We start from the raw sequence: 22,391 nt of genomic DNA on the forward strand, positions 1-22,391 counted from the left end.
GTGAGGGACGCAGCATCATCAAATGCAGACCGATTCCAACCCTTGCCCAATCCTTTAGCCATTCGAACTGGTTAGATACGCCCCCCCAACCCCATCCCTGCCCATCGTATGCAAAACTAGATTTCAAATAAGTAAAGAATGCCATAGAAATGGGCACTCCGTACCGACTAAAGGATACCCACTAAACGGGGAATACATTTTAGTATCTCTGCAGGAAGAAGTTTCCCTTAGGGGACTTTCTGGGACTGTTGCACAGTCAATATGCTCCTGAGCTTCACAATGACTGGGTAAGATGGCTCAAAGAGTTCGCTTTCTTTCGGCGGGTGGCCCTTTACTGCCAAGAGTTGCTTTCCGCCGCTTGTTACAGATGTATTTCATGTGTCCAAGTTCTGGTGACTGCAAATAATATGCTGCCGCTGCCACTGTGGCTCCGATTTGCTATATAATATGCCTTTAGCTGCAGAGATTCTGTTTCGCCAGGCAACCATGCAACAGCCATGACGATGGGATGGACTGGAAAGGATTTTGAAGAATTTTCAATGAAAGCGGAAAAGGGTGGAAGCTGCAAATATCTTTCTATGCACGGCATTCTTTGAGCAGCTCTGGCTTTCAGTGGGACAGTGGGATAGACTCGAAATGATTTGGATACAATGATACAGATATCCGTAAGCATACTCCCCTATTTAATGCCCCGCCCTCGCCCTCAATGCCCACTGTGTGGACCACTGTGCAATGCAATCCCTACTTCTGGAGCTAATTAAATTCAGTTCATACTCTCGTTATGGTTCGTCTGGCGTTTCATATTTCCTCCAGTGCTCTCTAGCTCTCTCTCTCTCTCTCTCTCTCTATTCAATATATTATTATGTATTCTGGTTAGTTGATATTTCTGGACGTAAGTAAGCTTCATCTGCAGCTGCTGCAGTCCACACACCCCTGCACAGCCCTGCACAGCCCTATCCAGCCCTATGTTCGGTCCATCAGCACCATCACTATCACTACCAGGGCCGCCACCCACTCGGTCTTTGTCAGGGCTGCAGCAAAAGCCAGAAGAAGTTGGGAAAAAATATTTAAAAGGTATTTCAGTGCAGACCATACCCGCACTCCCACTCGCACTCCCACTCCCACTCGTACATAGCCAGAAAGGAGCGATAGGAGGGTGGGAGGCAGACACACACGCACACACACATACTTTTGAGGTCGTGGCCCTGGACCGAAAAGCTGGTCCCACAGATCCATTCCACACCCATGACTCTCTCCACACCCGACTGCTCCTGTAATCACGTTGCTGCACAACGTCGACGTTTACTTTTTGACTGCCAGAGGCAATTGCTTTATTAAGAGTTTCTGCTCTACTTGATACAAGGGACCCATCCCAGCCCACACCCCATATCCACACGACCATAACATCACATAGGACCGCACCACACCGCACCACACCACCCCATCTCTCCGGGACTTCTCTCCTTACACATTTGCACCCTGCAACTGGCTCTCTCTCTCTCTCTCCCTCTCTCCCGCTGTACTGTCTATCTGTATCTGTGTCTGTAGCTGTAGCTCTATCTGTGTGTGCACAAGTACATATGTGTTTGAGCGTGGGTAAAGCTTAATCTTACTTAGTTAACTTTAAATTAAATCTTGATATTCACATATCGTTGCTTCAGCCTCCAGCCTCCAGCCTCCAGCCCGCGGTTACCACTTGGTCTCTCTGTGGCACCCTGGCAGGGAGTTTCATTATTTTGACCAGGTGGGTGCAAGGCAGAGAAGATCCCAAAAAGTATCCCAAGTATTCCTGATCATTTGTCGGAAAAATCGCACTTCTTGGACCACAGATCGTGGGGAAGCTATGAGCAGATCCATAGATCCATAGGAGATCTTCCATAGGAACTAAAAGTATATTCTTTAAAGTGTATTCAAATCTTCGGCTGTGCTTCTAGCCTACTATTCATGTTGTGATATCTTTTTCCACTTGCCCAAAACTGGGGGTTGCAGGGGCAGCACGGCGTTGTTTTAATGCCCCTCTGTATGTGTGTGTGTGTGTGTGTGTGTGTGATGCCAATTTTAATGTGGTCTCGTGTTCACCCTTCTGCCAGACCAAAACAACTGACGAGGCGGGGCGTGGGGGGGTGGCCCAGCTCGTGTTTTTGCCATCAGCCAGACAATTTCCCATTTTATTTTATTTTCTTTTATATTTTTATTTTTTACAATACACGTGGGCATTATTTGTGTGCCAGTGTGTGCCAGTGTGTGCGTGTGTGTGCCAGTGCATGCGTGTGTGTTCGCGTCGAGCGGTAACCATAGAAATTTCATTTTAATATTTTTTTAATGAGCATGCTAAAAATTTAATACATTTTTCGTGCAGGCGGCCACGGCGATGTTTCGCTCTCTCTTTTTGTGTGCCACAATACTACGCTCCTGTCAAGGGTATTATGCCATTTTCTATGGACAGAATGTCTCTATCATGTAATGAAGCCTTTCAGAATTAGCAGGATATTCCTTGGTTCTTATTTATGAGTGAGAGGCTTTTCCCTTTGGGCTTGGGGAAAATCAATCGTATGATTAAATTTATGTATGTGGAATAAATATCTGGTCTGATTTCCGTGAGAAAACCTTCCCGTGTTCATGCAAATAAACTATTTTTAATAAGCTAACTATTCTAATAGGAATTTGCATAGGAAACACGAACGAATTCCTACAAAATATGAATAGATTGAATTTTAATAAACAGTAAAACATAGTTTGCATTATATACATTTTTTCCCCCCTTTTTTTTGCTCTTCTCCTTATTTTAATTTGCATTTGTGGGGTTTCGCCATTTTATTACATTCTCGTATTGCGAGCATACTTTTCTATGGATGCCTGTGTCTGGGTTTCCCTCCGTTCGGGCACGGGCCTTTGGGTCTGAGGTTTTCCGGGGGCTTCTCGGTTAATGTAAAGTTTTGGGTGCAGAAATTTTGCGCCGGCATGTTTGCTATTTAAATTTTTCTTTTCATTTTTTCCCCCAAATTAAAGTTTGGGGGAGAAACTTCAATTAAGCAGCGTGGGCGTCGGCGGGTGTTCGGGGGGGAAAATGGGGGTGTGACTGGAAAACGAACCCAATTGGAGATTCTGCGAAAAGAAGAGTAAACTTTATGGTAATTATATTACGGTTACTAATTTGGACTTTCCACCAGAATAAATATGCAGCCAGCTAATGAAACCCACAGCCGACAGCCGACAGCCGACAATCATATGAGCAAACACCTCGTGCTCTAAAATGAAATTTCAGCACAATTTCCGCGCTAATAATTATGCAAAATAAATTAAGTTTGGCAAAAAGGAGAGTTGAAGTTTAAAGCTCTTCAGAAGCGTTAGTTTTTAATTGAAGGCCATTTAATTGGTACTTCCAAGTATTCGTGTTGATCATTGGGGTCGAGTATCTTGCAGCTATCTCTAATTGATTTATGCGGCTTAGTCCTGCCAATTTCTTGGTATTATTTTCCATTTTTCCCATTCGAAATGTCAGAGAGCGATAGCGACTGTCTCGGTCGGTTGGGCTAAGCCCGTGAGATCCCTGACAGGCCGGGGATGTGTATACTCGAGCTTAATGCCAGCTCTAGCACATGTATTACACTAAAACCATTTAATTGACACATCGATAAGGCCAACAGGGAAAATGTAGGAGTAGGAAAGTGTTCGCGCAAAAAATACACACCTACACAGGTCAGGGGGGCGGGAAGTGCAGGGCGCCATTGTTGGGGAGCTTTCCTTTGGCCCCTCACTTTTTCGCACAGAAGTAGAAAGCAATTTCTTCAATGGCAGCAAATTTGTTGGCAACAATTTGAAACGCTCATTTGTTGAGGCATTCAGAGACCGCCTTTGATGGTGCCGGTCCTTCTGCTGCCTTCTGCTGCCTCTGCTGCAAGTGAAAACCCTGGCAAAGGGAAGCACTCACCGGAGGGGGAAAATGGCCAAAGGAAGATGAAGCAAGGCTGCCGTGCTCCCGGTGAAAAGTAATGCAACGGCAACGGCAATGGCAATGGCAATCGAAATCGAAATGCGAATGCGAGCAGGGAACAGGCGTGGAACGGGGAATGCGGCACGTACTAGTAGATACATTGTGGCACCCAGATAGACCCCCACTCTGAGTGGGTGTGCAATTTCTTGTAAAAGTGTTCAATGAATCGAAATTAATTAGTACGGGAAGCTAAAGCAAACCAGCAAAGCAAAAGACAAAGAGAGAGCGGGGAACGGAGAGCGGAGGAACCTAGGAAAAAATGAATCAAGGCAAGGAGAGAAAAAGGAATCTAGGGAAAAGGAGGAAACGAAGGAAAATTAGGGAGAAAGGCGCCAAATGAGGCAGAGTCACTGCAGGAATTCGTAACCTGAAGGAAGCGCAAATAACGAAGGACGAAAAATTAAGATTTCCTTTTTATTATAACCATTTTTTTCTTCTGTCTAACAGCCACCCCACCCCAGCCCACTCCTCCCCACCCCACCACACCCATCCATCGTCTTTTCTATTTCTTTTTCAAGTTGGCTTTTCTCGTTTTCGTTTGGGGTTTTTGGCTTTGGCTTTGGCTTCGGTTTCGGCTTCGGTTTGGGGTGAAACACGGTTTGAGGACATTTTACACATTGCCAGCGCTTTGAAGTGTGGAAATTTAATTAAATTCAGCTTGCGAAGGACAAAAAAAAAAAGAAAGAAATAAACTAGGCGACAACACAATTTTCCAGGACGAAGGCTCTGGATGCTGCGTGTGCTAGAAATTTGCACTTAATTAGAAATGCGATTACCAGGTCTTAGCTGCTGACTTGTGCACTCTTCTCTTCTGGTCTCTTCTCCTTTCTTCTCCTCTCTAGTTGCCACATTTGCCCTAAGTAAATTAAATTCTTGGATGCCGTGCCCCTGCCTCTGCCCGTATCCTGTCCCTTCCACACATAAATTTGCGCTGTGCCGTTAACATTTTATATGTTAAGAATGTGCCATAAAGTCAGCGTAATTAGCTTCTTTAATTGTTATATTATTTATATTTTATTAGGGTTTAGTCTCAAAATAATTTCCAAGTATTCTGCAAGGATTTAAGGGTATATTTTAAAGAGTTCTCTTCTTTCTTTGGTTCAAAATATAGAAATATCAGGATATTTTGGTTTCCACCATCGAGAGCTTGGCCTCTGCTTCATTTAAGATATATATAGTTCCATAATTTTGTCTATAGCTTAAGAACTCTCTCCCATTAAATTTTTGTCAAACTTTGGAACTTTTCCAATTTCTCAATTATGGTTTCTATTCTGTGCTGTTCTCAAAAAACATTTTATGGACTGCCAAAAAGTTGTACATCGAAAGCTTCCGCTTTGGGCTCAACTATAAAATCTAAAAACATTCTTCCAAAACGGATGCCGACCGAAAATGAACCCCAAGAAGGCAATTCAGAAACTCCTATTTATTTGCATACTTTAACGAGATTCTCCCCGACATTTGGCTAGTTTCAACTTTATTTTTCTTCTTTGGCAAACATTTTTGTTGCCGAACAACAACAATTATTGTCAATGGCTGGCCGACATCCTGCGTGGCATGAAAATTTCCGCCCGACCGCCTTCGAGGGCTTCCGAAATTGTTATTACGATTTCGGTAGCTTCTCTCTGGTATTCCTCGTGTCTTGAGCTTTAAGTTAACAAATGCTGGCGCCTCGAGAAGAACGCACACTGGGCACGGACAAGAGCACGGACACGGAGGTGGACACGGACGTGGACACGGACAGTAACGGTTTGCAGCTGGCAAAAGTTATTCGCCAGCAATCTAAATTACTAATGCCGGTCCGTGCCAGTAACTAGCAGAAGTCCAAGTCAGTCGGGCACTTCGCACAACCCCCGACCGTGGACCCAGGACCCTGGGTTCGTCTCCACCAAGGCCCTCGGCAACGGCCAAGAGGCACTTATTTTTATTAACTTTTTGGCAACTAAGTGCACTTGAAAGTCGGTTGTGTATGTTCTGGCGGTTGCCATGTGAATGGTTCGTCCTTTGGGCGGTAGTTAATTCCAGGGGAGCGGCATGGCTCCTTCTTGCTCCTGGACATGGGGATGGGGGGATGGGAATCGCCAAGAGCTTTATTTTTCCCTAATTCGCTTGCACGTGTATTCCCGTTATGAATTGTGTATTCCTCACGAAAGGAAATGCATTCTGCTGCCAGAAGATGGATGGCAGAAGTTATCAGGGCCCCCCCCCCCCCCCCCCCCCCCCCTCTGCCGCCTGCCCCGTAAATCTGCACACAATTCATGGCAAATGGAAAATTTCATATCGTTGATTTGGCAGTCAAAGCTGCCTAGACAAGCAAAATGTTACAGCTCCAAACAAAAGGGCCCCGTGGCGTCCCCTCCCGTCCCGTCCCGTCCCCCGTTCGATCCCTCATATCGATGCAACTTTTTGGCTGACTGATGCAGAAAATTCTGTACGCTTGGGTTCGATTCGAGACAGGTAACCTAAACCGTAATGGGCAAAAAATAGGTGAAATAGGGCAGTATATGTTCGATACCCTGTAACCGTGGAGTGTTCTGGGCAGTGGGAAAGCCATAAGAAAGGGACAAAGTGGAATATGAACGAGAATCGATGAGCTATGAGGATCAACGAAAGGTTGCCTTTTTTGATCGATTTTCCTTCCTTTGCTCTTCCCTTCCTCTCAATACTGGGTATCCCTGCCCCTAGAGGCCTCCTAAACTAATCGGAATGGCTGGCAGATGAAAGCCAAAGCTCGAAGGGACGTGGTCTCCATTTGCTGGCTCTCATATGTTTTCCCTTTGCATTCTGCTCCGCCTACTCTTTCGGCAATTCAGCTGGCCAAAAGCCTAAATTGAAAACCCAAACTACATGGAATGGTATTGCCATTATGGGTGCCATCTACAAGTGGGAGTACGACTATGTACGGCGAATGCTGAAACATTTTGTTGCCTGCATATGCCCTGTGCATATGGTTTTTGTGTGCGGAGCAGAGGGCAGAGGCAGGGGGAGGGCAGACCGGGCCAGACCGGCGTTACTGTACCACCGCTGCGGATGCTCCTGTGGCAGGCTAACAAACATTCAATTAATGCATACTTTTGTGAGTCTCAAAATGGCGTCGCCGTTTTTCACACTGTTGCTGCTCGGTGCTCGGTGCTCGGTGCTCGGTGCTCGGTGCTCGGCGCTCGGCGCTTTTGCACGGTCAGCATTGCTGGAAAATTTCCCTTTTTATATTGTTATCGGCACACTCTTTCGGGTAAGTAAGGAAAAATATCCATGGGAAAGTATAAGCCTAATAAAAACTCCCAGCTGCAGGATGTCTACACAACTTTTCTGAATTTTTGCTGAATTTTCTTGCTATGAGTGAGCTGTGGAGATCCTCTGCTTCTCACAAATTAGTTTAATTAACCTGTTTGTATTTGCACAAAGTTCAGACCTGTGAGGGCATCCCGGCTTCATTGCCATCGCCAGGAATCTGTTTACTTAGGTTTTCCTCTGAATTTTGTTTTGTTTTTCCCTGCAGTCACCGACCGGCTTTGTTCGTGTGTGCGATGGCTTCATTTAGCACACAAAAAGCGTTGCATAGAAAAAGGAAAACCCTGACAGAGCGGGGAGGAATAAAACGATAGCCGCCCACTCGTAGGTGAGCAGGGTGCTCGGCTTTCAGGTGTTCCAGGTGGGTGTGTTTGTTGTCTGGATTTGTTGCCAGAGTGTTGCCTCTATTGTGGGTCTAGTTGTTGCTGTTGCTGTTGCTGCCACTAATAGTTTTTCAGCTCGTAAAAGCTTTCTTGTGCCTCTGCTTTGGTCCAGGCACTTCGATCTAAGTTGGCTACTGGCTTGACTTGGGCTGGCGTGGCTGCTTGGCTGCTTGGCTTCTCCAGAGTTAGTTCTCTCTTGTGCTCTTGTGCTCTCCACCTTTCTCCCACTGTCTCTCACTCAGCCTGAGTGTCTATGAGTGATGCTGCTGCCGCTTGTGTGCTTACCACGGCGGAAACTTGCCAGGCAATTTCCGCTTTAAGTACCATTAAATTCGTATTCGTTTTAATGAGCTCTCAACATGATGCTTCGAGCCCCCCCATTGTGGCCGTCCATCCGCCAGTCGCCTTTTAATGACATTCGATTCCTGTGTGTCTATCCCATGGCCCAAAGCCTGCTCTGCCTTTTGTTTAGACAGCATGAGGCATTATTTTCGGCATCCCTTTCCACCTTTCTCCCTTTCCCCGCTCTGCTTTGCGGCCACTTTGATGGGCTTTTCATTTTCATTCCGTACACTTTTCGACCAACAGACAGTGAAATCTGCTTAAGGTCTACGCCCGAGCCGCCGAGCACCTGTGCTCGAAAATCGATTCCTCGAACAGAGCTCCGCACACACAAAAGCCGGGACCAGGACAAAGGCAATCGCTGCTGTTGGTAAACTAATTAATTTTCATGTCTCTGCCATGTCTTTTCGGAAAATGGCATTGAACATTGCGCATACGCCACATTGCACGTAATTACTTTCTTCTTCTCGGAGAAAGCACTTGATAAATAATTCGGGCTGCATGTGAAACCGAAAATGGCACAAAGAAGGAGTGGAGCAGAGGAGCAGGGGAGCAGCGGAGCATGGGAGCAGAGGAAGCTCCTCTGTTGTGGGAGCCAAGCAAAAAACTAACAGAATTCGCGCTACTTCTTAGGGTTTTTCGTCTACCTTGCGACTTGTCCTGGCAAAAGGATTATTGTGCAGATAAAAGGGGTGCTGCCCGGGTTGCCTGTGGAAATCCCCATCTATTAGTGCAAGGTAAAAGCAATTATTTGAGTGAAAACTTTGAGGCTGCCGCTGGAAGTTAAGAGTTGCCGGCACTCTACTCTGCGGTGCTTCTGGTTGTGTATTATCTCATTGCGTTTCACGTTTTCCAGCTTTCACAACAACTTTTTCCACCCCCCCCCCCACCACCTCCTGCACTTCCACTAGTTCACTGCTGATGTTAATGGTCTACCCGAACGCTGAACGGATTCGGATTCGGATTCGGATTCAGATGCGGATGCGGATGAGGATGAGGATGCGGTTCGAGGAAGGTATGTAGTTTCCACCGCAAGTTGTCGAATAGATTAGTTTTGCAATTTTTCAGCTCAACACTTTCGAGGGAATTAAGCGGGCCGAACGGCACAACAATGGATGGCCGCTGCGAATCTAATCCGGAAATTCATTAAAATGGATTTCTGCACATTTAAAAAGCATTATTCGCCGCCGCTTGGATCCGACACGAACCCATCAATTTAAAAGAGCTTTGTTCTTTCATAAATCTCCTGCGCGAATGGACTTGTTTTATATTTATTGAAAAAATCAATCTATAATCCATTCGCGAAATGTGAAATATTGCACTAAAAAACACAGCCATGCGGTCCATTCTGTGCCCTTGAGAGGTACTTCCGCTGCGATACCCATACAAATGTCTGCTCCATCCACTTAACTAAGTATTTTACGGGGCGTGCTATCGTCTTTCGATTATACTATGTAGGGCAACGCCTTAGGAGTACCCGTAGTACCTTTACCGATACCCTGATCGATCCCCGATATTAACACATAACCATTAAGTCTTATGCGATACTTTACAGCTGAGCACTGAGCACCTCCATATATATACGGACGGATCCAAGATGGAGGGAGGACGGAGGTGTAGGAGCGGGCCTATACTGTACAGACCCTGAGATAAGGCTGTCATATAAGCTTTTTGCCATCAGGAAAGCAGCGGAGGTCGCTTCTCTCGGCGATAAGATCCTTGCAGTCGTCCGGGGTCAGTTCCAGAAGTGTCTTGGCGAGCAGGGAGGCACTAGATACCCTAAGCACGACAGAGTCAGTGCGGATCTACTGGGTTCCCAGCCACCAGGGCATCGAAGGAAACGAGACGGCGGACGTACTAGCTAAGGAAGGCGTCGGGCTGGCGAATACGAGAGCCGAGTACGTGCCTGTCTCCCTTAGAACCTCGAAAATCATGCGCAAGGACAGCAATGAGAAACTCAGCCACTACCCACTGCATCTACCATGTGGGGCCCCGCTGAGAGCTTTACAGTGAAGATAAGTTAGATATGCGATTGATTCAGCGATCGACAAGAAGAGCGTAAAGATATGCGACTTTCCTATACGATTCCCATATTTCCCATTTACCTTGTGGAATACATTTCTTCACGTTTCTTATTTAAGGTCTCTCTGTACTCTCCACTCTCCTTGTGCCTTTTGTGTGGGGCATGGAAAAGTTTAAATTACGTTTTCGTCTGCTTCTTCAATGTCATTGCATTCTGCTCACATTTCACATTTCACATTCGCAGCCCTTTCGCAAGTTTCGATTTGAGTCCATTTCCATTTGTATTCTGCACCTTCCACTCACTTATTTTAGTCATGGCTAACTATTTTCCATTTGGAAAGGGATGGAAAGGGAAGAAGGGAGGGGAAGGCAAGTACTGGAAATTGTCACATCCAATTGGACAAACTTTGAATAAGCAAATGGCATACACGTAGTCACCATTCATTCGGCCAATTAAATAAACACCTCCCTTTTGCATTCACACAACGAAACGAAACGAAACGAAATGTGCAATTACATTACTGAACGGGACTGTACCCGTTCGCCCATTCAGGACACAGGTGTCAGCGGGTGGCAGGTGGCAGGTGGCAGGTGGCAGGTGGCAGGGAGGAAGGTGTTTCCATCAAAATTACCATACCATTCAAGTCGGCTGTCAGTGGAGCGATTCATCATACGCTCACATAGCAGCTGTCATTGTCAGGGCCCGCGAAAGGTGTCGCCGCCAAGACGAGGAGCGGCCCAGACAGCGCAGGACAGGCAGGACCTCTCACAGTTGTCTGGCATTTTGTTTTGCACTTGCCACTCGTCAAGCCGCTTTATTAGCCACAATTCTAGTGCGATTTTCCCCAATGGAATTTGCAATTTTTCCCGTTTTTCCAGTGCCCTTTCTCCTTTCTCTCGCGTTCTGTTGCTCTGTTGTTCATCAACTGTTTGTCATGTCAACTATGCACCCAACTCAAGACAACACTTAATTATGTTTTCTGTTTGCCGGGAAAAGTTTTCCCTCTGCAACAGAGAGAATCAGAGAGAAAGAAGAAAAATTACTCCGAATGGCAAAATGATTCCGTCGCTTCCTCCGCTGCTGCATCATAAATTATTGAAGTTTCCAGTCTGTCATAGCCAGAGTCAGAGCCATAACCCTAGCCATGGCCATGTAGTTTTTCTCCCGTTTTGCTATGGTCCTCTGGGAATTTAATTTGGCGGCAGGTGCCGTGTCGCCACCCCGTCTTTAAGACAAGCCTTTGTAGCAGTAACAGAACTGAGTACATCAAATAAATATAGAAATGGAAAAATGAGAGGTAAAGTGTACCCAACTTTTCCACTTATTTCCGCTGCCACAAAAATGGAAGCCGCGCTAGAGGAACTAATAAAATGGTCTTTGCGGTTGGCAGAACTGCATTTTGCCGGGTTTCGGCGTGTGCAGTGGGAACTTTTGTGGGGTGGGGTTTCCACTGTGAAACCACCATAGTTGGTGTTCCCATAGCTCGGGAATGTTGTGGTTGCACTCCACTATCCTGTCCGCTGCTCGCTACTCAATAAATAAGTAGCGTAAATAAACCCGGCACTCTGGCCTCCGGGCCAGTCCGGCGACTTCCTTTCGAGGTGGAAAACTTTCGGTTGGGTTGGCAGCCCTGTCCCGTTTACATGACAATTTGACAGTTTATTAAGTTCCCTTTCCACGGAAAACCCAGGGGGACTTTCATCTTAATGGAAAACCCAGAGAGGTGTTCCCCATGGAGCGGGGAGCAGCATGAATACTTACCATCCAATATTCAGATGGTTTCCCTTTCAACTTTCAACTTTCAACGACAACTGCAGCCTACTTCGATTAGCTTTAATGCGGAATATAAATAAGAAAACACAGTTGAATCAAGTGTCCACCGATTGCCAGCCTCAAGCTCCTCCAACACTCGTGTCAAGGGTCCCGAACAATTGAACTTTTAAATGAAAATACTGTATCTACGTAAGAACTAATTTTGAGAGTGTCTGGGAAGGCAGTGTCTGGCGTCCCCGCCCACAATCACTTTCTGATGCAGGTTGTCGAGCGATCGCCCACGGCACAGTGGCTGAACTTGCGCCCGGAGCCAAGCGGCAAGTGGTCGCCCTTCTTGGCCTGCGACAGACGCGCCCCGGTGATCCCGCGTGCCCGCTCCTGGTCGCGCTCGCGCTGCCGCTCCAGCTTCTGCTGCTTCAGCAGCGACCAGTCGAACACGTTGTCGTACTGGTAGTTCAGGGAGCGCGATAGGAGGCGGAACAGCTGTCGCATGTAGTTGTAGTCGGGATCCTCGTTGAAGCGCATGCTGCGGACGTACTTCATGAACACGGCGAACTCGGAGGGGAACGCCTTGCAGAGCTCCTCGATCTTGGTGCCGCTCTTCTTCTCCAGAATCATCTCGTACTTCTGCTTCTTGTTGGCGGCGGTGATGCCCTGCCACGGCAGCTTGCCCAGATTGAAGTACATCAGGCAGTGGCACATCGACTCCAGATCGTCGCGCCGCGACTGCTCGATCCCCTTCTGGGCGTTGACGGACGCGTAGCGCACGGTGCCCGTCAAGTTGCGATCCTTGCGGAAGGGTATGTGCAGGAGCGACTCGGCGTCCAGGTATCGCTTGGACAGACCAAAGTCGATGAGGAACAGCTTGTGGGCCTGCTTGCCCGTGCCCATCAGGAAGTTGTCCGGCTTGATGTCGCGGTGGATGAATCCGATGGAGTGGAGGTTCTCCAGACGGGACAGCAGCTGATCGGCGACCATCAGCACCGTCTTCAGTGAGAAGCGGCGCTTGCACGAGGAAAATAGCTCCTCCAGCGAGGGTCCCAGCAGCTCGATCACCATGGCCTTGAAGTGCTGCTCGCAGCCGAAGTGCTTGAGGGTGGGAAACCCCGGGTTCTTGGCCAGCTTCTGGTACACCTTCGCCTCGTACGCCAGCTGCGGATACTTGGCCTCGTTTCTCTCCACCTTGATGGCCACCTCGGAGGCGTCCTTCAAGCAGACCCCCAGGTAGATGTCGCCAAAGGAGCCCGACCCGATGCGCTTCACCACCCGGTACTTGCCGCCGACCAGCTGGTTGTCCAAGTGCAGCGACGGCTTTCGGTTGCGTCCAGAGGGAGTGCTGTCCTCCATCGGTGCTTGTGTCTGAGACTTCATCTCGGTTTCGTCTGAATTCTTTTTTTCTTTAGCCACAGCTCGCTCGCCGACTGAATTGCAATCTACTGAGCTCTGGCCTTTTTTATTTGGAAATAATTTTGTACTTGTACGGATTTTGACATTTAACACATGGCTCTGGCTGTCAAGCTTTGCTCTATTTTTGTTTTTTTTGGGCATCAACTTGTGAGTGGGGGAGCTCTGGTCACTATATTCGTAATCAAAGAAGTAGTATACTGGGCTAGTAGGAGTCTAGCCACACTATTGGAGAGGAGAGACATTTCTTGGGGATATTTCCAATGAAAGGCCTAAAAGTCTCACTCCAAAAGGAAGCGTTTCCGGGCCCCACAAAGGCCCCACTTCATCTAAATCATCATGTATCGATATAACTATGTCTTCTTAGAACCAAATTTTGGGTGTAGACTCCTGTGATACCACGCTGTTACAAGTGTACAGCAGCACTTCGCCCCGACTCCTTCCACCACCCCAAAGAATGAATAATTATGGCATCCAAACGGGGAATCATAGAAAATTACATTATCGAGAAGAATGCTGAATCTTTGCTGGATCAGATCGAAACAAAAGAAATTGCAGTGGCTACTCTCCTTCCATGTGCTTACTCTCCCTCTCCATCACTCCCACACACTCTTCCTCGTGCAGTGTTCGCCCTCTGGCGGAGGAGAGCGAGTAATAATGTCTGCTGCTGCTGTGAGAAGGGAGAGAAAGAGAGAGGGACAGATGTAGCGGCAGTAGAGGAAAACAGGAAAGAGTATAAACGGAGTGCAACAACTAACATTGGAGCATAACTAGTGGTGGTGGTTCCACTCTTGCTCTCTCCATTTTTTCCCATCTCTCATGAGACCTGCGAGCAGAATTCAAAGACATCGGCGAGAGGTCCCCCTCCGCATAGAGAGAGAGAGAGATAGAGCGTGCTCCTGGAAATTTAGGTATAAAATATATATGTTATATGTTACTTAAATCACTTATACACTGGCCGGGTCGAGCCGCGGCCCTTGCCGCGCCTCACAGCGCTTCCGATAGTACACTAATTTTTTAGTTGTATGGAATTTTATTGTGTGGAAACCCATTGCTAGCCCTAAGACAAACGGGAATGTGTCCTTGAAAACTTCTTCTCTCAAAACAAAACAAAGTTGAATCGTAATCTGTGTTTAATGTTCCGGAATCGATTCAAACCCTGCGTTCAATAGTCAAACCCCTACATCTGGGCTGTTGAGGCAAGACCTGTAGACAGAGGAAGACTGTACCGTGGATTCTGGTTCCGTTGACTCATGGTCTCTGTTTTGCTGCTCCTCCAGCTGGGTCCAATCGAATCTGAGGTCGTACACGTGGGCCAGATCCAGAGAGAGGACGCGGAGCATCATGCGCATGTACACGTAGTCGGGTTCGTCCTCGAAGCGCAGGTTGCGGATGTACTTCATGAGCATGGCGATCATGGGTGGAAACCCGCCGCACAGATCGTCGATCTTCGTGCTCCTCTTCATCTCTGCGACCATCTCAGTCTTCTGCTTGTCGCTGGCGGCGGAGAGCCCGATCCACGGCAGGCCCTTATAGAAGTATATCAGGCAGTACATGAGGGACTCCAGGTCATCGCGACGCGACTGCTCGTTGCCGTTCTGGGCACGGACGGATAAAAAGCGCAAGGTGCCAAATATAGAGCACGTCGGGGAATAGTTGATATGCTTGTTCGTGGCGAAATCCCTGTAAGGATGCGACATTCCAAAGTCGATCAGAAACACCTTGTTGCACTTGTCGCCCCGTCCCATCAGGAAGTTCTCCGGCTTGACGTCGCGATGGATGTATCCGATGGCGTGGATGGCCTCCAGCCGTGCCATCATCTGGCTGGCGAGCATCAGGATGGTCTTCAGGGAAAAGTGGCGGCTGCACTTGAGGTAGAGATCGTACAGCGATGGCCCCAGGAGCTCTACCACCATGACCTTGAAGTTCTGCTCGCTGCCGTAGTAAAAGAAGGTGGGAAACCCTCGACTGTCGCCCAACTTCTGGCACACTTTGGCCTCGTTCGCCAGCTGCTGGCTCTTCGAATCGTGTGGCTCAATCTTGATGGCCACCTCGGTGTTGTCCTCCACGCAAATGCCACTGTATACCTCGCCAAAGGCTCCCCCACCGATTCGCTCGATCGCCCGGTACTTGCCGCCCACCAATCGGCTCTCCATGGCCACTCACAGGATCACAGGACAAACGACTGCTTTATACGAACTAATAGGTGCCGGAAGTGTTTGTTATTAAATGTAATTTCCGTGGGTTTTATTCTCGAAATTGTACTAATTGATTTTGTCGTTGAATTCAATGTTGTTTCACTTCTAAACTTGTAACAATCCCAGAATTTCAAATGCTACCTGGTTGTTGGCATCTTTAATGTGGAAAGCATCAAAACACAGTTTAAATCTACAGCTAAAGGTCGCCCCCCTGGAATCATTCAATATTCAAGACCATAAAACGGGAATTAAATATTGAAAGTTTCAATGTAAAATACAATATTTTAATGCAGCATCATTATAATGAAAATAGCCGGGATATAAATATGAAATTAGATCATTAGCTTTACATTTGGCAATTTAACTAAAGGCTCACGGATGGCAGGGGGACGTAAGGGGAGCGAAACAGGTGTGCAGCGGCAGAAGAGTGCGACGGCAGTGAGTGAAAATTAAGCGCTACTAAAGGTAAATAAATAATGAACAAACACACGTAAAATGAAGCATTTATAAAGCCGCTTACAATCATGATAACGATGGCCGCCACCAGCACCAGCACCAGCCCCACGATGGCGATGATGATGTTGATGATGATGGCGTCTCTCAAGTGTGTGCGTGTGGCAGACAATGCCAGTGCGGGGAACAAAGCAACTTAACTGCAAGTGTGTGTGTGTGTGTGCAGGTGCATTAAATGCTATTACCGTGGGTCTTTCTCCTGGAAGCCCCGAGTGGAAGCAGTCCAGAGCCAGACCCATCGAAAGCCAGCTCCACCCGAGTCGGCGGATTGCGGAAGGCGGGCGGTTGTCAGGCAACGTCCATTGTTAATAATTTTGAGACAAAAGGCCACACTAAAACAATAACTAAGCACGCATTAAGTAGTAAGTAAGTAGATGACAATGTGAGCCAGGGACACTGCCAAGGACCTGCAAGTGTCCTGGGCATGGCCAGAAGTTAGTTACGTGCACACCAAAGTACTCCCCCCCCCCCCCCCCCCCCCTCCGCCACAAAAGCATAGGAAATAGACATAAAAGCCAAAAGCGAAGGAGAACCAAAAGTAGCAAAGAAGCTGCTGCAAACGACGAAGACGTGGCACCAAATAAAATAAAACAAATATAATGAGATTTCGTGCAACGGCAGTCGAAATGGAAGCAGGAGCGTGGGCGGTGGCGGGGGCGGGAGCGGGGGCGGGAGCGGGGGCGGGGGCTAGGAGCCTCCAAACAAGCGTAGCATACTTATCAGCGCGAGAGCAAAGCAAAGATGGCGTCGCTGCTATCTTTTGTCTGTCTCTCTACTGGTCCCCCTTGTCTGTGTACGACTGTATTCGTGTCTGTGAGTGTGTGTGTGTGTGTCGCTCACAACAACTAAATTTATTTTAGTTTTAACTATTTGCCCGGCACAAACGGCGAAACGGCGAAACGGGGAAAAATCCACGCTAAAAGTAAAAAGCGCTGGGGCACTAGTGAGCCTGTATCTGTATCTGTGTATCTGCAACTGTGAACCAAAGAATTTGCAGCCGTGTTTGTGGCAGTGACAGTGTTTTTGTGTGGAGCAACGAATTTGTAGCTATATCGGTGTTCTGTTGTGGACCAAAGCAGTTCTATCTCCGCCAGTGCGAACCAAAGTGACTGTATCTGTGAGGACACACACACACACCACACGGCTCTCAGCCCGCGCGCATGTATGTGTGGTACACGCTCACACACACAAAGAGATACATTTTCACTTTTCACAGAGCACAAAAGCCGGCAGAGGACAAAGGATATTATAAATTACATACCATGTTCCCCTCTCCCCTCTCGCTTCCCCCCACCTGCCTTTTGGCTCCTTCGGTCTGCTCGCCTGGTCGTCCCCTGTCACTGTCAATGTTCGCCTGTCGCTCCGTCGCTCCATCGCTCCGTCCCCTCCGTTGTGTGCCGTGTAGGTGTGTGTAATTTGGTCTCTTTTTTGCTTTACACTAGTTTCAATTTTAAAGCCCGCACCCGTGCCCCCGCTGCCGCCTCCCCGACGTGTTATTATAATTTTAGCAGTTTATTTTCTTTTGCTATGCAAACTTAATTCCATTTCTATGTTTATGTGCTTACACACTTGTTAAACTTAAATATGGCCAGGTACAGGGTGCCGCAAGGTACGTATCTAATCTTTAAGCAACAGAAATATCAGATTTCTATAGTGGTGCGATATGTGGATCTTCAGCACATCATTGTGGCCATCAAAAGATGGACTTGCTAAGAAGTTTCCTTCTGGAAAGTTTTCAGTTTTCATCAGCTCAAAAACTCCAATCCTAATCGTTTAAAATCCTTGAGGGCACCCTGTTTTTTTGCAATCAAAGAAGAGCAACATCAACAGCAACAACAACAACAGCAAGCCTGAGTATCGTGAGGCACAAAAAAGTGGTTACCCCGTCGCACAGTCAAAAGTCTGTTCGTCTGAGCAGATCGGACGGACATTATTGCTGTCGCTGCCGCTGCTGCTGCCGCTGCTGCTGCCGCTGCCGCTGCTTCTGCTGCTGTCCGCGTCGCAGTCGCAGCCGCTGCCGCTGCCGCTGCTGCCAGGCGACTGTACCAAACGTAGTACGTACGCAAACAACACACACCGTTCCGCACATCTATGTAGAATCTAAGTGGAGAGTAGATGTACATACATATGACGGCATATGGCAACATTCCACGCGCTCGTTCGGAGGCACTCCACAACAACAACAACAACAACCTCGGCAGCGCAGCAGAGGAGGCAGCCACAGATTCTGCTGCAGCCACAGAGGCTGTGGCAGCGAGCCTGAGGTTCGTTTTGACGTTGGCAGGCAGTAAAATTTCATACATTTTTTGGGAACCACCACCACCATCGCCACCGTCGCCACCGTCGCCACCATTCACCACCAATATCAGCCCCTTCCACCCTTCCACCCTTCCCATTCCACTCCACAAAATCTGTGTTTTTTTTGCTCTCCCTATCTGTGGGGGGTTGTTTCTGCCCAACGTCCCACAGGCAACAGTCGCTGGGTCCACGGGCTCAGTCGGGACTATAAAAATGGATTTTTATTATACCTCTGCTGCTGCTGCCGTGGCTGCTACTTCTGATGGCTCTGCTGCTGCTGTTATCTCTGCCGGCAGAGTTTTCTCTCACCTTGGTGTTTTGTAGGTAAAAGCCAGATACCAAAAACTTTCCTCCAGCTCTTCCGAGCGCCACGTACATAAAAAACGCTTTTTCGAGTGAGTCCGGACTAAAGCTCCTTTTCGGGGGCGGAGGAGCTTTGAGCAAAAGTTTGTTCATTCATCTGGGTCTTGGTAGAGCCTTGGGAGGTCCTTGGGCTCAAGAATGAATGGGCAGTGGCAGAGGGGATCGTCGTGGCTGGGGGATGATCCGAGGTGTGAAGCAGCATAGTTCATGGACAATTTTTGGGAGTTTGAGTGCGATATATCGAACGATACATGGATTTATTAAGACCCTACGAATTATCACCACATTTTTGGTCTCTTGGAGGCCTATATATTATATATATATGTTTCTTTTCAAGGACTTTCCTTTGAATCCCCACTAAAATCACATGTTAAGCATCCATAATTGGAGTGTGATAGTCAAAAATCATAAAACAATGCCGAGTGCTTCTCAAATTCCACTCAAATCTCTCTCTCACTCAAAAAAGCTCGGCCTCAACGAGAAAGCCGGCAGCAACAGTCTGTCTATATATACGCCAAGCACACAGATACACGGATACACGGACACACGGACACGCATACCCACACAGAGGCCAGCGGAGTACATAAGTAACTATGTAATAAAGAGAACCGTGCCCGGGTGCTGGTGCTCGGGCTGATGCTGGCCAGGGGGTGGCCACACCACACCCCTTGAAGCAGGACACTGTTGGGATTAAGTCGACGCGGCAGAGGCTGCGTTTGCATTTGTGAGAGAAGGATGCTGCATCTGTGAGAGTGGCCGAGCTGTATCTGTGTGTGTGTGTGTGTGTGTGTGTGTGCGAGCGTATTTTGTATTATTTTGTTTTTGCTTTTTGCCATTTTGTACATAAATCACAAAGCAGCGACCGGAGACCGAGACCGAGACTCTGACTCTGACTCAGACGGAGAGCCGAGGCGGATGCTGCGCAGTTGCTGCTCTGCCCTGCTCTGCTCTGCTCAGATACATCTGTATGGGTGCACTCCCAGCCACCGAGCATCACTGTATGCATGTGTGTGTGTACCGCCATTTGGAATTTTTCGAAATTGGGGTTCGCTACAACAAACGCATTTCGTAGTAGACGTTTAGGCGTCAACTAGTGCGCTTGGTGCTGCGCTTACCCGTAGACACGCGCTCAGCCGAGTGCTGAGCGAATCTGAGCCACAGAAGAGCGTTGTATCCTGGCACCATCTGCCGCCAGGAGCTGCCTGCAACTGCCGCAACCACTACTCACAACATTCAGGACACACATACACCATAAATCGAGGAGCAGGCACCATGTAACGAAGAGATAAAAGCTATTAACTATCCGCAGCATGGTACCCGGACACACAGACAGACAGACAGACGGACAGACGGACGGACAGACGGACAGACAGAAAGACAGTCAGACAGACAACAAAGAACAAAGGAGCGACCGCCGAATGATTAATTTTAATTTTCGGAGACCGATACAGCCACATATTTTTTGCCCAAACCTCCACTCGACCTCCGACCCCCGACCCTCGACGCAAAAGGAAAACCGTATGAAAAGCGAATCCAAACGAAAAGTGAAAATGCTGTGCAAATAATTCTAACATAAGTTGATATAAAAGTGTACAAAGGCCCAAGGCCGCCAAGCAGTGGCCCAATGCCACCATAAATGATTAAATATTTAACTCAAAATCCGTTCTGAAAAGTGCGCGTTATGTAAAAATCACTGGGGTATGTACTTGATGTTGTAATGGAATATGCTACTACTACGTCTACTATTTGTCATGCACATTTTTGGTGTCGTTTCGATGTCAATGTCAATGTCAATGTTGTCAATGTTGTCAATGTTGTCACTGTTGTCCATGTTGTAATTGTCGTTGTTGCCTAAATGTTAATCGTATCGTAAATACTCACAAGATCCCAAGATCCTAACTATGATCATGAATAATATGATCAAAATGTACAACAATAGCTTGAGTGAGTATCCACCAAATATTTTCTATGAATTATTCAATTTTAGTTTAGTTTAAGCCAAGTTTTGACGATCAAGAAGATAAGCAACAATTTAAGATAAAATAAGAGAGATTTGGGCCTGCGGATATTAGATAGTTTTTAATCTAAACTTAGTTTTGTGGTTGGGACACTTGTAAAAATAAAATATATTTTTTATGAGGGATTAGGCTTATAATCAAGGTCAAAATAAGGAGAAAAGTTGTTGAAAGGACAAAGTATATTATCAACCAAAAATCACCATTGAACCAACAAATTTGACCTCTCCTGAATGCCCCTATCAGATGATAAGGATCCATATTCCTAGTGTTTTATTTGTTTCAGTTCATTTTAAGAAATGTAGTTTTAAATTGGTAACAATAGTAGATAAGATATTAGACCATTTAAGAATTTAATGGAATTTATATTTTGTATTATTTTTGTTATATATTTATATTATATTTTATTACATATTTATTTTATTGACGTGGTGGAATAACCCCCATAGATACCATAGTCTTATTTAAATTTCCCCATAAAAATGATTAATTGAAGGAGATCTCCTACTAATGACCTAAGCGAAATGTTATTTCAGCAAATTGCGGGGGCAAACACAATTTTCTGCTGAAAGTACAAATCAAATGTAACCTCAAAAGGGAAGGAAGAGAGTGGGCTGAGGGGGCTGAGGGGGGGAATACTAGAACAAGACCAAGAAAAGCAGAAAACTGCAAACAGAAAAGTTTCAACGAGCTGAAATTGTACAACTCATCAAATATTCCTGAGGCCAGGGAACCCACACCACAGCACAGCAGAGCACAGCACAGCATAGCACCGCACACCGTGTGCTCTGCGAGGGCGTTGGGTTGAAACTACCAGAACTACCAGAACAGAACCGGCAAGGACAGAGCCGGCATCAACATCGGCATGGCCATCGTCTGCCGAGCTCCTGCCTTGCCTTGCCCTGGTCCATGGATGGAGGATGGAGAATGGAGAATGGAGGCAATGGGGTCCTGGTCCTGTCGTAAAATCGAGTTCATCGTGAATTCGAAACGAGAAGCCGCAAACGGATGGCAACCCTGCGAATCTCAAGCACCCACCCAGAGGCATGCCATCCGAAAAAGCACACACACACACACAAACACACTTCCACCCACACACAGGCACACACACAGACACACACACAGATGAGTGTCATGCGTCGTACGCGATGTCAAGGACCGCACCCAAAAAACTTTTTTCGCCACGCGAATTTCTGACGAGCTCAGGATCTGATGGATGCAGAAGGATGCTTGGGTGCTCCGCCCGACTGTCGATGATTTGTAGGGGCAGTTTTTTCGAGGGTTTGCTCATATGGGAGCATTTATGGGCAGGTTGCACGGAGCGGCGGCGTACGCGAGCGGAAGGAAATGACATTTTTATGTGTCTCCCAGAGAGCGTCTCGCCTTGGCCCTCCGCCCGCCGCCCTCCCTCCGCAGAGTCCTCACTCGCACTCGCTGAACGAGTATATCCTCCGCTAAAGAACTTTTTGCTTGGGTGCAAAAAAAAGGAGTGAAACGTGCTTTGCATAAAATGCGAGCTACGAGCTCCGAGCTGCTTGTGTTTTATGCTTTACTCTCGCCGACACCCGCAGACACGGACCAGAGCAGTCGCACACAGCCACAGATACCTTAAAGCCATGTCAGAGCCATCCAAAGCAGGCTCTCACACAGATACACAGATACACAGACACAAGTTGATTCAGTCCGCTCTTCGCTATCTCTTACGCTTCGCTGGCATACAAATTTGTTGGCTGCCTTTTTTGCACACATTTTTATACCCTTTCTCCCCTCTCCCCTCTACCCTCTGTTTTCGTACGA

General features: G+C 47.3%; 2 protein-coding genes across 2 annotated transcripts; both read right to left on the bottom strand.

Annotated features, from left to right (window-relative positions):
* Positions 1-11,842: 11,842 nt before the first annotated feature.
* On the bottom strand, positions 11,843-13,287 carry LOC6595658 (casein kinase I). The gene has a single exon (XM_002020744.2). The coding sequence runs from the start codon at positions 13,172-13,174 to the stop codon at positions 12,050-12,052; it is 1,125 nt and encodes a 374-aa protein (XP_002020780.1). The 5' UTR covers positions 13,175-13,287; the 3' UTR covers positions 11,843-12,049.
* A 1,092-nt stretch (positions 13,288-14,379) lies between these two features.
* On the bottom strand, positions 14,380-15,363 carry LOC6595657 (casein kinase I). Its single transcript, XM_002020743.1, has one exon. It carries the CDS (start codon positions 15,361-15,363, stop codon positions 14,380-14,382), a length of 984 nt encoding a protein of 327 aa, XP_002020779.1.
* Positions 15,364-22,391: the final 7,028 nt, after the last annotated feature.

This window comes from Drosophila persimilis, unplaced genomic scaffold, assembly GCF_003286085.1.
Source record: "Drosophila persimilis strain 14011-0111.01,24,50 unplaced genomic scaffold, DperRS2 tig00000191-arrow-pilon, whole genome shotgun sequence".
NCBI classification, from domain to species: domain Eukaryota; kingdom Metazoa; phylum Arthropoda; class Insecta; order Diptera; family Drosophilidae; genus Drosophila; species Drosophila persimilis.

Excerpts from the sequence above, each read along its gene's own strand:
- LOC6595658 (XM_002020744.2), bottom strand. The coding sequence starts at position 13,174 with ATGAAGTCTCAGACACAAGCACCGATGGAGGACAGCACTCCCTCTGGA.
- LOC6595657 (XM_002020743.1), bottom strand. The coding sequence starts at position 15,363 with ATGGAGAGCCGATTGGTGGGCGGCAAGTACCGGGCGATCGAGCGAATC.